This window comes from Apus apus, chromosome 8 (genome assembly GCF_020740795.1).
Source record: "Apus apus isolate bApuApu2 chromosome 8, bApuApu2.pri.cur, whole genome shotgun sequence".
NCBI classification, from domain to species: domain Eukaryota; kingdom Metazoa; phylum Chordata; class Aves; order Apodiformes; family Apodidae; genus Apus; species Apus apus.
Genome location: NC_067289.1, coordinates 1,143,061 through 1,159,104, shown reverse-complemented (window position 1 = coordinate 1,159,104; position 16,044 = coordinate 1,143,061). Strand labels below are relative to the sequence as shown.

Here is a 16,044-nt window from a genome sequence, read left to right as displayed (position 1 = left end):
AAAAGCTTCAATCCACTAAAACAAACAAACAAACAAAGATTTCCAAACTATTTTTGGAATATCTTTTAATAAAAGCCCTGGTGCCTACAGAATCCACAGTGTGTGGTCAGTGGTGTGGCCAAAGAACTACCCACAGCTCTTAGATAAAGGCCTCAGAAATATGTACAATACCAGTGGTTTTACCTGAGCCAAGCATGGCCATTCCAATAAATGCCAACAATTAATTGGGTAGCAGCTACTTTTGCTTCCTTTCCCACACACCACATGTACACCCCTGCTTTCTACATCAACTACAAAAAAATTACAATGATTCCAGGACCTGTTAAGATTACCTTTAGAAAAGGTATGCTGAGCAAAAGCTGTAATCTGAAGTAATATAAAAATCTAGCTTATTTACCACCACTCACTTGTGTAGTGTGGCCACAGCCTCTCTTGTCTTGATCTGGTCCAAGCCAAAAGTGAGGGCAAAGCGACGGGCCAGCTCTTTAATTCCACTAACATGGGCAGATGTCCTGTCCAGGTTGGGACCTTGCTCCTGCACAAGCTCATTGAACAGCTAGAGGAAGAATTTGAGTGTTAAAATCGGTGAGATCTTCTTGAGAAAGACTTCTCATCTTAACCTGCTGGGCTCAGAGTGGACACTACAATGGTAATGGTTTTAAACTGAGAGAGGGGAGATTCAGGTTAGATATGAGGAAGAAATTCTTCACTCTAAGGGTGGGGAGGAACTGGGATGGGTTGCCCAGGGAGGTTGTTGATGCCCCAGCCCTGGAGGTTTTTAAGGCCAGGTTGGAGGAGGTTTTGTGCAGCCTGGTCCAGTGGTGGGGATCCCTGCTCATGGCAGGGGGGTTGGGACTGGATGGTCTTTAAGGTCCCTTCCAAACTTAATGATTCTATGATGATTCTATGATTTTTCACAGGGGTGTAACAGAGTCCTCTTACTTTCAACCTCTAATCCACTTCAGCTCCCAAACTCCCTCCTGTGTCACTGCTGCTCCCATCCTGTTCTCTGTGGCTGGTAACTCCTACACACAATTTCACACTGACCTCCAGTGAATTCTCCCAGCTCACCAGGATGGTTCTGCATCCTCCTGTTTTCTAAAATGCCTACATCACCCTTCAGATCAGCATCTCCTCTGAATTTAGGAAGCAAAATTGCTGTTCCATCATTCCAGACCCAATGGATATCTGAGCAGCATGACAGGGTAAACGCTCTCTGGCCCTGCTTGACAAAGCCCTTCCACTACAACAATGACCTACTCAGCAGTTTTCCAGTCAGCTCTAGAGCTGATCCTGGAATTGCCATCGAGACCTCACCTTCCTAACTTGCTAATGGCAGTGACAAGGGAGACAGTGTCAGTTACAATATTAAATCACAGTGCATTAAATCTACTCTTTCTCTGATACCATATAAACAAAAGCAGCTTAATTTGACATAATTTCTCCTTGACACTTTCACACTGGCTGTTACCTGTCACTGAGGCACTTGCAAATGGCTTTTCTGAATTTTTTTTTTCCTAAACTGCTGTTTGCTGACTGATCTCTGGCACCTGGTGCTCCCTCTGAGTTTCAGAGAGAGGAGCTACTCTGACACTCACCAACTCTCTGTTTTTCTCAAGTCCTCACAGGTAACTCTCAGCTTCCAGATTGCTACAGGAAACCCTCCACTACTCTGGAGTGAATTTTGAGAAGCTTGGCTGAAAACAGCTGCTTAATAGAAGTGATTTCTCTCTGTCCTTGATATAGCTGGTACTTTAGGGCCAAATGGTCTTTAGAAAGCACACAGCTCTTGCTGCTGGCAGAACAAGGGTGGGTTTGATCATCAAGTTAATAATTGATGGTAGATGTAAAGCAAATTGCTCAGGGAAAAACATGTTTAACAATATTGGAAGACTTACACTAATCAATTTGAATGGTGAAAAATCTATCAGTATTTAGACAAAATATAAAGAAGGTGCATTACTTCCAGCTACTCCTAAGAAGAAAAACTCCTCCTAATTCTTCCAGTACCAGTAAACAAATCAGCTTGGACCAAAGTGCCTTCAAGGCTCTTCTCTCCCTTCCTTCCATTTTAATCTGACCAAAACGTTGCCCGTGTGAGCCCCAGGGGACAGAGATTACTGAGACAAATGAAAAGTGACAGCCTGAATTGAGGAGCAAGATGATCTCAGAACAGAAGTATAGTATTTTCACTTCATTGTAAAGGGCACCAGAGAAAATCCTGTCCAGTGAGGCATTTCTAACAAAAATCAATATTCTTACCTGTTGCAAACTGAGAATGAGTGTCTTTGCACACTGGATTTTATCTATTTGCCTTGTTTTGCTCAGGGTTTCCTTAATGATATCTCCATAGTCATTGTAGTACTAGGAAAAAAGGTGGAAAAAACCCTTTTTAAATCAAACTTTTTATACATTTCCTTATAGTTTTCCTGATAGAAAGATTATTTGTAATTCTTGTTTTGAAATGGCAGCAGTTGCCAAAAAGCCTAGTCTCAAATCCAGATTTTTGGTGTGAGTGGGAGGCAATGTCTCAATATCAAAGCTGGACTGATTGGTGGCCTGGCCCCAGTCAGGAGGTAAGGAATTCTGTAATTTTTATTACCTTTTCTAACAAATAAGTTGAAAAACAAACAGAGTATTTCTCAGACAAAATTATTTGAGAAAGGTGGCACATGGCTGCAAATTCTAAGAAACAACCTGACATTGAGAAGATCCTTCCACAAGTGGGTGGGGACAGACAGTGGCATGAAGCTCCATGCACACTGCAGGGTGACTTGCCTGGCCAGGAAAGGAATTCCTGAAGCCAAAGAGCTGAGTGAGGACTTGGGCAGTAGAAAGTGCTGATTCTCTGGATGTTAGAAGAATGGCTGCTGAAAGCTGCAGCCTGTGGTACTGACCAGTTGGGTAGGAAAGCCTGGATCATCATTAAAACTTCCAGGCTGAGAAGCGAAACAATTTTCTTTCCAAACAGGATTCTTTCAGCCTCATTAACATCCCTGCATTTGCAGCCACTGATTGTCATTCCCTCTCAAATATTTCTCCTGCCTTCTTTGGTACAGAGACTCTTCTAGTTTGTATTCTAATTTAAGTTTGATTTTTCTCCCACTTTCAAGAGAAAGATGAGTGTGGGGAGAGGAGACCAAGCTACAGTGGCAGGGAGGAAACTAACCTGGGCTGTGCCAGCTTTGGTTTTTCTGTTTAAAACAACCTTTTCTCACCCAAACCCCTGCTTCCTTATGGCAAGCACCAAGACTGGGAGACTCCCAGTGAAATACGACAGTGAATAGAGAACTGATACTGTGGATTCTAGGAATGAATTTGAGAAGGATAAGAAATTCTGTGTAGAGAAAAACCTCTCTGGAAATACTCAGCACCTGGTAGGACCAACTTCTGGTGCTGCCAAAAAGCACCCTAAGGCAGCACTCCTGTCACACAGAGCTTCCTGCTCCTCCATGACAGGTGTAATTTTGCAAGGAAAATCTATCACCAAAAAATCAAGTAAAGCTGAAAAAGCTTCCAAAACTGTTCAGGGAAATAGGAGCCTGGACACTACACTCTGTGTCCAGCTTGGAGGAGGAGAATCCCCAGAGCTGTACCTTCATATAGTGTTTGAAGATATCTGCTGCTGCATGCATGTCCACAATGTCATAAATGATCAGCTTGCTAAAGGCAGCCAAAAGGTTTCTTCTCTTATGCAAAGCTTCTATTTTGTTAGCTTCATCTTCTTCATCTCCCTCTGAAAGCATCAACAACAATAAAATCAGTAACTACTCTGCTCTAATGCAACATTATTACTTAAAATGGAGGTGGGGTTCTTGCAAGAGAAGCTAAGATGAAAGATGTTAATTCTGAGCTCTGGCTGTGTCGGGGCTCTCAGGGAGGCTGAGGAACATGCCACATCATTGCCCAAGGACACTGTTCATGGTCCTGAGGAGGCACCAAACAAAATCCCCATGGAACTGAACCACCTACTCTCTTTACCCTGTGCAAGGCCACAGTGAAGACTTACTGAATGCTTTTTGTTTAACCTGTCCCACAGGGCATGTGGAGATGCTTCATTACTACGACCAAGCTATGAATAGTCCACATAAGGACAACTGGAAGCAGCAATACTTGTACTGCAGGCCTTGGTCTTTCACAGGAGAAATCCATGGCTCTAAAGCATCAATAACAGCAGGAGGTAAAATTCAGTTGTGAGAAACATTCACACTAAATGGCAATGTCTTAAGTATGGAGGCCCCATGTAGGACTCCACTCTGTGAATGGAAATGAAACTGCACACAGAAGATGTTGAAAATCTCATATAATAATAAAAGTATATTCCACAACTTATATAAAAATGAGATCAGCTATGAGAGTTGTGAGGAAAATGAATATTCTGTGGTATTTAGAAGAGCTTATTCTTGGAGGGAACCAACCAGTATGAAGAATTAGACAGCAGCAGGGGGAGGAGGGACTTAGTGTCACTTAGACTCGTGCTGTTGGAGTCTCCACAGAGCTGCAGCACTTCCCACCTCAGGAAAGCTCTTAAGAGCAGTGGAGCTGGCTGTGAATGCACGTTTTAATCCTGAGATGCTTCATCCCACGGAATCAAAGCCTTCTGGCACACTCCCTGTCTTCCCCCCCTTTCTTGATTTATCATTCCTGATGTGATCTGAATACCAAAAGTTGTCATAAATGGTCAGACTGACTTCTTGGAGTCAGGGCATCATCAGGGAATGCAGATGACAGACAAAGATCTTCACCCATCTTTTTTGCTGTCTTCCCAGCCACAGGATGGTAAAGAACAGAAATTTTGCTATAAAGCAAAAAAAACAAACTAGACACTGTCCTCCTGAAAGGTTTGATGTGTTATTCTGAACATTGACCTCACAGAGTGTGCTCAGCTGCACACAGATTCCTGGTGAAGGTGTGTCTCCCAAAATACTCTTCCCAGGAATCCTGACAGGAGCTCAGTGAAGACATTTGCTGCTGAGGAGCGAGGGGGTGAGAAAACTGAAAGCACCTTCAGAGCAAGAACACATACTCTGAGGCCTCAGCTCTTTCCATATCCTGCTGTCTTAAAAGATCGAAACCAGCACCTCTGTGTCATGCTAACACAGAGTGAGTGCAGTGGGAATTCAGAAAAGGTGCCAGCAGCAGCAAGGCCCCAGCAGCTCCATCTAAAGTTTGCCCACCTGGGAATCCAACTCTTGCTCGACGCGGTTCAGGATTCAGAATCTGGCCACCTCTGTGTCACACACCAGCAGCACCAAGTTATTTAAACGAGCCCCAGCTGGCAAATCCACCTCTCAGCAGCAAAAAGCCAAACCCTCAAGTTCTCCTTGTCAGGAGGCAGAGACGGGGTCAGCTCCCAAGGTGGCCACACTCACGTGCCCAGGGAAGCACCAGCTTCAGGTACAAGGTCCAGGAACCCTCCTGTCTCCAACCACACACCCACATCCTGAGCCTGATCTGATTGTTTGGGGGTGCAGAAGAGGGGGTGTTTTTTAGTAAGATCAGAGCTTCTTATGGCCTTCCTTGCCTAGAGCTGGTAAGGTTTGCCTTTGGGATCCTACTGCTCTATTTAGTAACTGCACAGGACTTCTCTTTACTGTTCCATCGTGCTTCTTCCCTTCAGCCATATTAAATAATGTCTGCTGCTGAACTGAGACTGGAGCATTTTTGAAACAAGACACTAAGAAAACAGAGATCAGTAATTTTGCCCAGTTTTGCAGCCTGTAGTTTACAGACCACCCCCATGTCTTCCAAAAACATCTCTTTTTACAAAGCAAACTTGGTAACTACTTTTTCTTAACACAAGTTGCATCAAGTATTTCACATTCACACCTCCCAGAAACAGGGCAGGAATAATTTTGAAAACATTTGAGCCAACTGGTCTGAAATTTGTCTTTTCTTCCTTCTTCTTGTGTCTGTTACGAAAAAAAGTGAGGCAGAAAACATGAAAGCTAAACATACCCATGCTCTGGTTTTCATCATCTTGGTCAATAAAGACATGGTCCATCACAAAGCTGAGAAGTTCTGACTGGAGGCCTGAATCTGGATTAAACACCAAGGGCTGAAGACCTTCTCGACCTCCAGTCATCAACTGATGACTAAAAATCATCAAGAGATCACAGAGCAGCATGAAAGCCTGAAAAGCAAAGGAGAATGAATGCAGTAACTAAACATATAATACTATTTACTTCATTTCCAGATATCCCCTGCTATTACTCAACTTCCTCCTTTAACTATATTCAGTTCTTTGTGCTGGGAAGTGTTCCTGAGGGTTTTCCCTAACTTTCAAAGATTATGCCTTTGATCCCTGCAGGGAACTGTGTTTACCACCTCTTCCATGTGCAGGATGATCCATATTAAACTTCCATTTCTCCTCTATCACAAGAACTCCAAATCTACCTCTGATCCAAGGACTGTAGCCCAATTTGGAGCACAGAAAAAGCACTTCTTTGGAGAAACAGAAAAGTTCAACAAGCAAAAAAAAATAATGTTAGGAGGGAAAACCCAAGCTGAGTCACTGTCAGATCCCAAAAATACACAGAAGCAGCTGAAAGCAATGAATTCCTTGCAGAGTTTCATCAACAATTCTCTGCAAAACGAATCAAGTCACTCTGCACAGCTTTCAAACCCAGAAAAGAGCCAACCAGGGCAGAAATTTCAGTGATTTATGCTCATTACTGTGATACCCTCGTTACCTGAGAACAGAGAAAGAAGGCAGCTATTAATAACTTAATTTCTTTCCAAGGCTTCTCTGTATTCTCCTGTGGCAGGAGCGTGACACTGGTTTCCCCTCCAGCTCACACTGTCACAGCCAGCTGCTGCATCATGCTCAGCACCTTTCAGAAAGTGCTTTTAATCACCTTAGTTTCTCTGTTTTTAACCTCAGCTACTGAAAACTGAGCAAGAGAGGAAGGCTCCAAGGGAGTTCAAAGACTAGAAGATCTCTGCTGGCTGTGCTGGCCTTTCCCCCAAAGCCTGCAGAGCCCCACTCTGGCCAGTGTCATCCCACCTAGGTGGGAGTCCAAAATCCAAATAATTGTAAAGCATGTGTCTACTTTGGAGACAGATGGCAGGATTTGGGTTTTTCCCCCACTGGATCAAACATTGTGATTCATTTCAGCCATGATCCCACCTGCTCTAAACTCCTTGGATACTCACTACAATTTAATCCCATCCTCTATAAAAGAGCATATCAAAGATGCACTAGAAGAGCTTATTTCTGTCCAATATAAAGACTGCAGTGGATTTAGATGCAGGTGTCTGTGTATTGTGGATAAATCTTGTCACAGGCAATTTATTTCACTCAACTAGTCTAGGAAAAGTTGAAATGTTTTGAGTTCTGTTCCTAGAAACACTGAATGCTTTCTTCCCTCCTTTAATATGGACTTTGCTCTTCTCTGGAAAGACTGTCTAAATGAAGAAGCACATGTGGAATGGGGACAATTTACACAGAATTATAAAAAAATTCCAGCAAAACAAAAGGATTAAGGAACAGTCAGACTTTTCGAGGAAGAAAATGATAAAAATTATAGAAGTGGTAGTTAGGAGGAACCTCTGGAGTCTCTAGTCCAACCTGCTCTGATCTGTCTCTAGGTCTGGCTGGTTGTGGCTTGGTCTAGCTGAGGTTGTGAAGTGTCCACAGAACTGTGAGCTGCAAAGGAGCTTCTAAGAAAAGTATAAATTACCAATTAAAATTATTTGTGTGCATTCTCAGAAGAGAATAAAACCAGGTTAATTCATCTCAGGAACAACAACTCTGCAGTAATGGGAAGGGCCATTTACCATTTGTTGATGCAGACAAGACATTAGTGGGAGTTTATGCTGCAGTGGGAGGTATTTTCATGAAGCTAGATGGTGTTTACACATTATACAATGTTAATAAAACGTGCCAAGAGTAACTACTCAGAATATTAAAAAACAATTACTAAAGTTAAATCTGCTGGAAGACAACGACACCTCAGGGTCTTTTAAAAATACATGAACTAGCAACATCTCTGAGCCTTTAATATTGATATTTATCAACTTGCAGAACAGAGTGTAAATGCCAGGCTGAGCTATCTTTCAAAAAAAATACATCTGTTTTTTAAGAAGCAGGATCTTTGACAAAACACAGGCAAGAGGCAAGAATCACAGTTAGTTACAGCCTCTGTGAAAACCTGGAAGGACTGACAGAGAAGCAATTTGCAGACAACTAAAAGGTGTCATCAGACCTGGTGTAAATCAGCACTTATTTGCAAAAGCTCAGCAAGCAAAGCAGTTGTTGTTTTACAGGGACTGAGACTATTTCAACAAGCTCTTTGATTTAATTTCTTTTATTTCAATATCTAGATACACATAGCAGAAGGTTCCCACTCTACACGTGTGGCTTTCCAAAAATCTAAACCAAAGAACTGGGCAACTACACTGAACCATAAAACCTCACCTGACACCTCCCCACGTAACCATATTTCATGTATCTACTTTTGGCACGTGTGTGCAAGGAGAGCTGTGTGCACTCAAGTTTTCAGTCAGCCAACCAGGCAGTGAAGCAAAGCAACCTAAGCTATGATGATTAAATTGATGAGAATCTAAAAAAAAGGTCCAGATCTTCATATGTGTATCACAAAGAAACCATGTTAATGGATATTTTAGTCTGATTTCTCAAGGAGATACAACTATTTGTCAAGTGAGGATTTTTGCATAGCATGAGAGGACACTACATTCCTAGTGTTATTCAGAATATTTTTGTAAAATGTATCTTTTTTTTTTTTCTGCTAGAAAATACACAGGAGCAGGGCTGTGTCCAGTTCTGGAGCCCCCCACATAAGAAGGACGTGCAGCTCCTGGAGAAAGTCCAGAGGAGGCCACAGAGATGATCCAAGGGCTGGAGCAGCTCTGCTCTGGAGACAGGCTGGGAGAGTTGGGGTGTTCAGCCTGGAGAAGAGAAGGCTCCAGGGAGACCTGAGAGCACCTTCCAGTGCCTGAAGGGGCTCCAGGAAAGCTGGGGAGGGACTTGGGACAAGGGCAGGGAGGGAGAGGACAAGAGGGAATGGATGAAAACTTTAAGAGGGGAGATTGAGGTGAGACATGAGGAGGGAATTCTGGAGTGTGAGGGTGGAGAGAACCTGGCCCAGGTTGCCCAGGGAAGCTGTGGCTGCCCCATCCCTGGCAGTGTTGAAGGGCAGGTTGGATGGGGCTTGGAGCAGCCTGGGCTGGTGGGAGGTGTCCCTGCCCATGCAGGGGGTTGGATCTGGATGATCTTGAAGGTCCCTTCCAACCCAAACCAGTCTGGGACTCTAGGATGACCTGAACTGCTAGAAGCTTCAATTTTCTTCCATTAGCCACAATGGGAAACACAGACACAGTAACTGATATTCACCACTACTTTTAACTGAATTATTAGGATAACAAAAAAATGAAGTCTCATTCAGGCTTAGGTTTTCCCACTCTGGCTTCAGGCACTTGCCTCTGGCAGGACAGCAGTCCCTCTGCACTCCCTGTTAGTCACTAACAGGGGAAAAAAATATCCAGAAATAGGGAGAGAAAGCTTCAGCCCACCTGAGGTCTCAATCACCATCTAGAAGTGCTTATTTCCATCTATTAATTCAGCAAGTGTCAAAAGGAATAGGCCTTTATTTTAGGTGTTTGAGTTAGATGCCTAAAGTTGTGACAGCTGAACATAAGCCTTCTAATCCTAATTGTTATATCCAAAATGAATCTGACATTAGCTGAGGTTGGAAGGCACTTTTAATGCTGCTGCTCTTACGTAGAGTTTGTTCAGTTTTATTAGAAGGCACAGATAATTTTAAGTTAGGTACAGTGTTGCCTTTGAATTTTAATACAGTTTAATATTCACATGTTTGTAAAAGCCTGTGACAGACGTTTCCCTTACCTGTTCCTTGACTGGAGTGTTGACATTTGACAGACACTGCTGGCAGACAGCCAGAAAGGACTTCACTGTTTTCCTCAATACCAACAAGTCCTCCTAGAACAAACAAGAAAATAATATAGAAATATTCATTAAAAAAGGTTGTGAGGAAGAAGCAGAATAAAAAGATGCTGATATCATTTCAGACATTCCATCAAAAAATGGAGAGGCTGTGAAAATACACCCTGTTCATACAGCATGGAGTAAACCAGGGCATTAATGTTCAGAGGAATGAGCCAGGGTTTCCCTGTAACAAATAACAATAAAATAATACAATTCTGAGTTAAAATTGTCTGATTTACATTAAACGTAAATTATAAAGGTTTCAGAACAAAAAGGTTAAGAACTCGAGGTCAGTCTCCATGGTGGTTTATGAAAAATTCTGTTCTCAGATAAATCATAGAATTGTCATCATAGAATCACAGAATCATTAAGGTTAGAAGGGACCTTAAAGACCATCCAGTCCCAACCCCCCTGCCATGAGCAGGGATCCCCACCACCAGACCAGGTTGCACAAAACCTCCTCCAACCTGGCCTTAAAAACCTCCAGGGCTGGGGCATCAACAACCTCCCTGGGCAACCCATCCCAGTGCCTCCCCACCCTTAGAGTGAAGAATTTCTTCCTCATATCTAACCTGAATCTCCCCTCTCTCAGTTTAAAACCATGACCTCTTGTCCTATCACTACCTGCTCTGATGAAATCACTATCAAACAAGCAGTGAAACACAATGAATGTCTCAAGTTCAACAAAACCACCCTCCTAACTGTTGCAGACATGGGAAATCACAGACAGCTGAGGAGAGGGAAGGAGGAAGGAGGGTCTGGAGAAAGAAGTGTTTGTGGGTGGAAGAGAGCAAGGCATGACTGTTCGCCATCACCTGGCCCTAGAGACAATGGGTGGGCATTTCAAACGAGGACCCCAGAGTGGCAGGTTCAACAGGGAAGCTCTCTGCTTGGAGCTGGGGGGGTTAATGTGGTACCCTCATGAATTTTAGGGATAACAAGATAAACTAGTGGAAAAAAAAAATTGAAAGAAAACATAAGATACTGGAGCATAATCCTAAGAATATGCAAAACAGCTGCAGAAGAACCCTGCCATGGGAACAGCACAGCCTGCCTCTGCTGCAGCGCTGTGCTGAGCACAGACATGGCTTCTGGCCCAGGCTGGAGCACCCACTGTGTGGGTCAGAAACCAAACACCCTGAGAAACGAGACCCAGAGATCCCAGGGACTGGGGGCAGCTTCAAGGTTTGTCAAAAGGACTCGTGCTGCCAGTCTCTATGCACCCATTCTGCTGCTCGGCATTGCTCTGGTGACATACACTGCTGCCCTGCCTGCCCCTGCCCGCCTCACCGTGGGGCTTCCAGCACCTGGATCTCCTCCCAGGCCATGGGCAGCTCTGCCAGGGTCCTGCAGGTGACACCAGTGCCCACATGCACTCGAGACATTGCTTGAAAGACCTTTCCCTCCCGGTGTCACCATCACTGGTTCGCTGTAAGGAAGGGATCACTACCTGCCTCCAGACTGCTGCAGACCTTCCCCGTGGCCCCTCTCCAGCCTTCAGAGGGAACCCAGAATGTCCTACAGATCATCCAGCCTCATCTCAACAACCTGGCTACACTGGCCTTGCCAAAACCTCCAGCTCTCCCTCATGCTGGCTGTTCAGCCCACGTCTCTCATTTCCAGTTTTAGCTTTTCTTACGGCTTCCTCTCACAAGATCTTGTTGCTCTTTGTTTACTCTGGAGCCTTTTCTGTGGCCCATATGTTCTCTCTGCACTGGTTCACAACAACAGGCAGCCTGCAAACACCTCAGGTGCTCCTGAGTCTCTGTACCTCTTGTCAGTTCCAACAGTGAGAGAGATTTTCTGACATGGACACTGAAGGTCTATGAGCTATCTCACCTTCCTATTCCCAATCATTTTTTCTCTGATGATGCAGCCAAGGATCCTGGCCACCACCTCCTCTGTAAGACAGCCTGGCTCTGTTCCAAGTCACAACCTCCCAAATACCACCCTTACGTTAGGCAGCATTAAAATGCCTCTTTGTTTCTTAAATTGTATCCTGTTTACCTATTGATCTATCACCCACACTTGGAACCCCTTCACTTTACCTTCCCTGATGACTGCAGGAAATGATCAGTGTCTAGCAGAGAATGGATCTCCTGGACTGCATCCAAAGCTATCCCACTGTGTGATCACTTCCCACTTCTTTCTAATGTATCAACCAGCTTTGAGTTACTGAGTATGAATTACATGAAATTCATATAATCACCTGAAATGCAGTGTGATTCTAATGTTTTAAACTAGTATTTGAACTGGTTTACCTGTGAGTCAAAAATGCAATTGTCTCAAGAACAAACTTATTTGGTCCTTCCAGTCTTATCTCTTGGCTGTGTTCATTTGCACTTCAGCCTTGTCCTGACTGGCTTTTCTATCAGCCAGCCCAAGATTTTGCCTAGGACTGATGCCAGGCTGATCAGTTCAGTGTTACCTAATTATCTGATTTACACCTTAAAACACTGGGATCACAGTCACTTTAATAACTTCCTACTTTCTATCACAATTACCTTCCATTTATATGTTAATTAATTCAACAGAGAAACTAAAACCTATGAAAAATCCTATCTAAAGGTTAAAAAGTGAACAAGGATGGCTCACATTTTTCTTACTGTCAAAGAATAAGTAACGTGTAGGTACATGTTATTTATTATCCTCTCTTGACAGCACAACAAAGACTCATCCTGAGAGGTCACAGACAGCAAATCACAGCCTGCACCCAGCAATGGAGACATCTGGACCTCTCCTACAGTTGGTGAAATCTCCAGATTACTGTAGAGTGGTGAATTTTTTTTTTGTAAGACAAAACAGGAAGGAAAAGCATGAATCTGATTTTCAAGTCTTGTCCCACTGTCAGGCACACAGCCCAGGCTCCTGGGGTGTCAGGACCTGATATGCTGGTGTCAGCAGACAAACAGCTAGGAACAAAGCTTGTGGTCCTCTTGGTTGCTACGGGGAAACCATGGGGTCACTCTAGGGATGGGATCACTGGTGACCCTGGGCAGCAACAACCCTTTGTTGAACTGCACAGCACAGGGTCTTCACATTTCAATACTCCACGGCAGGAACAAGGAGGAGCTGCTCAGAGCAAGGACCAGCTTTGCCCCTACTCCTCACCGACCAGCTGTGGTCACACCATGTCCAGCTACAAATCTTCACTTATTTTCTAGCTTTAAATTGAAGCTTGTTTTTTTTTTCCATTGAAGCCATTTGGAAATGCTGTGTTTTTGCTAGGTTCATCTACCAAACCTCTTCTTTCCATGTGCCCACTGCCCTTTCTCCCACCTCCTTCTCTGCAGCACTAACTCCAGCTCCTCCAGAGCCATCAGCTTCCAGGAACATGATCCGACCTTTTGCACCTTGTGACTCTTCCCTTCAGCATTTTGTGCTTTTTCTCATTGTGCCCATATAAATATGAAAAGTCACCAAGTCACTATGTTGGGTTTTTTAATTCCTCTTTAAATCCACCCTACTAATCCCTCTGCCTACTAATCCCTCTGGAATGGCTACACCCTTGGCTCGGCTGGCTGCTGCTCCTTCAGAATGTTTCACCTTTGACTCGTCTCTGAATCCTTGCTGGGTCTTTTTTCTTTTTACTGTTTTAAAATTCTGGACTCTATTCTTCTGCAACTATTTCCTTTTTGTTCCATACACATACAGTGCAATGGTCCCAGGCACCTGGTTTACTGAACACATGAAGAAATCTGGATGGAAGCAACAACTGTATAATCTAACTCTAGTCTCCTTTGCTCTCCAAGATCTACAGACAAGAGACCTCTTGCTGAGAAATTACCAGCTTTGACTTTGACAGGCTTTTCTCCAGGCTACAACTGACTGCTCCCACAAACTACTCAGTTCAAACCACTGGCCCCAGTACCTCACTGTTCACCACAAAGAGCATGTTTGCTCACCAAAAGCCCACACAGTCATGACCTCAGTCTCCTCTGAACGTGGTCAGAGAGGAAGACCAAAGATTAACTGGAGCATAGGACTATGGATATTTCAAGGCTTACACTTTTCATCCTTACCTGCTGCAACCTTCCTTCTAGTAATTGCCTTCTCCTTTCCGATTTTGGACACCAAGATGATTCCACAGTACTCCCTCTTTTCTACAGGCTACGTTGAAAAAGTTTTAAAATAACTCTGCTCCAACTCTGCGCTGTTTTTAACTGGTGGAATCTTTGTTATTGGAGAGAATGTGGACTTCCTTATTAATTCAAATAATCAGTAATTAAATAACTCTTTTCTCAAAATGTCTTTGATGCCTCTTCAGGCTGACATCTCTTCCTTAAGCTCTGTGGTCAAACCTGCAACCTGCAAATGATGTTACAGAGCGTGGAGGATCCACAGGCACCTTCTTGGTAACAGCCAGGATAAACAACAGCCCATGAGATGAGAACAGGAGGGCAACGGTGCCTGTGAGCAGAACACCTACAGCTACCTGTTCTCAGGGCGTGTTTGCCTAAAAACTGATCATGCTCTCAGGAAAGTTAACAAGAAATTTGCTTGAAATGACCAAATTGAACACTAAGCACAGAATCACAGCATGTCAGGGGTTGGAAGGGACCTCTGAAGATCATCAAGTCCAACCCCCCTGCCAGAGCAGGACCAAAACCAGGGCAGGTCACTCAGAAAGGCATCCAGACAGGTCTGGAAAGTCTCCAGAGAAGGAGACTCTGGACAGAAGAACCTCTCTGGGCAGCCTGTCCCAGGGCTCTCTCACCCTCACAGGAAAGTTCTTCTTCATGTTGAGGTGGAACTTCCTGGGCTCCAGTTTGAATCCACTGCCCCTCGTCCTGTCCCAGGGCACAAGTGACAAGAGCTTGTCCTGCCTTCTTGCTGCCCTCATGGATTGATAGACATTCATTAGATCCCCCTCAGGCTTCTCCTCTCCAGACTGAACAGCCCCAGGTCTCTCAGCCTTTCCTCATCAGGCAGGTGTTCCAGTCCCTTCATCATCCTTGTAGCCTCCCTTGGACTCTCCCCAGTAGATCCCTGTCCCTCTGGAACTGGGCAGCCCAGAACTAGGAGATTACCAAGAAGCTTTGGAGAAAAGGAGTCGCCTTGAGAAGTATAAAAGCAGCAGGAAAACGTGGTCATGGAAAGGAATCTTGGGGTGGAGCAGAGCAGCAGCCAAACCACGTCAGACACGGCTGCCTAGGCCCTGGTGTCCCATCCTGCCCACTGGAAGCCCTGAGTGAGGGGCACACATCCAAAGGGCTGCAGCAGCTGCGTGTGGCTGTGGGGGCTCTGGGGGCGCGTGCAGATGAAGCTGGAGCACCAGCCTCACACAAACAGGGGATCTCAAGCTCCCAAAAGAAGGGCCATGGCCTTGTCCCTCACGTTTCCTGTGGGAGGGGTGCATGAGTCACTCCAAACTGTGTGTGTCTCTTGGGGAGAGGGGGTAGAGCACTTTGTGAACAGCTGCAGACTGCAGGTTAATCATATGTTGTTAATAAACTGATGAGCTGACTTGATTCTAATTTAATTTAAACCACAAGAGTCAAACAGTTTTTCCCTGCCACACACAGGAAACCTCCAGACCAGCACACCCAGCCCCCTGGTCAGCCATAACCCACAACGTTACAGCTGGGAAGTGTCCCTCAGAAAGGAATAAATGTGCCCTGGCCTTGGGCATAATGCCTGGGACAGTTGCCAAAGGCGGCTGTATTTTTGGAAGAGCCATCTGAACACCAAAGAATAACAGCATTCCAAAAAGATTCTGTTCCCAACTGTACACCCCCAGTCGTCAGCTGTGACTCCACTCTAGAACCCATGCACAAAACCATGAAGCATTTTTGAGCTCTACTCAAAGGAGAACTCACTTTGAAAGAAATCTTAGCAGAACCACCCATCCCACCTGCAAACTCCCTGCAATAAAAGATACACGTCATGGATGCTGAGGATACTTGATCAAGAAATGTAAGACTTGCCAGTATGTGCCCACTGTTACCAAAATAAATGCTTCCTCCCACTGAAACATAAACACCCTTGAACGCTTAATGCCAAACTGTTTAGATTCTTTATCCTGTGCATTGCATGCCTTCATGGGAACTGAAGAGGTGAAACAGAGCAGCAAATAT

General features: G+C 44.5%; 1 protein-coding gene across 6 annotated transcripts in view; it reads right to left on the bottom strand.

The window, feature by feature from the left end:
• STAG1 (stromal antigen 1) overlaps positions 1–16,044 on the bottom strand; it is a 138,254-nt gene that overhangs the window by 18,108 nt on the left and 104,102 nt on the right. For all 6 annotated transcript variants that reach the window (XM_051625905.1, XM_051625904.1, XM_051625910.1 and 3 more), the window contains 5 exons: positions 9,869–9,961; positions 5,959–6,133; positions 3,597–3,736; positions 2,263–2,364; positions 408–556 (listed from right to left, as the gene is read on the bottom strand). In XM_051625905.1, the coding sequence (XP_051481865.1) occupies positions 408–556; positions 2,263–2,364; positions 3,597–3,736; positions 5,959–6,133; positions 9,869–9,961 (659 nt within the window). The remainder of the gene's footprint in view (positions 1–407; positions 557–2,262; positions 2,365–3,596; positions 3,737–5,958; positions 6,134–9,868; positions 9,962–16,044) is intronic.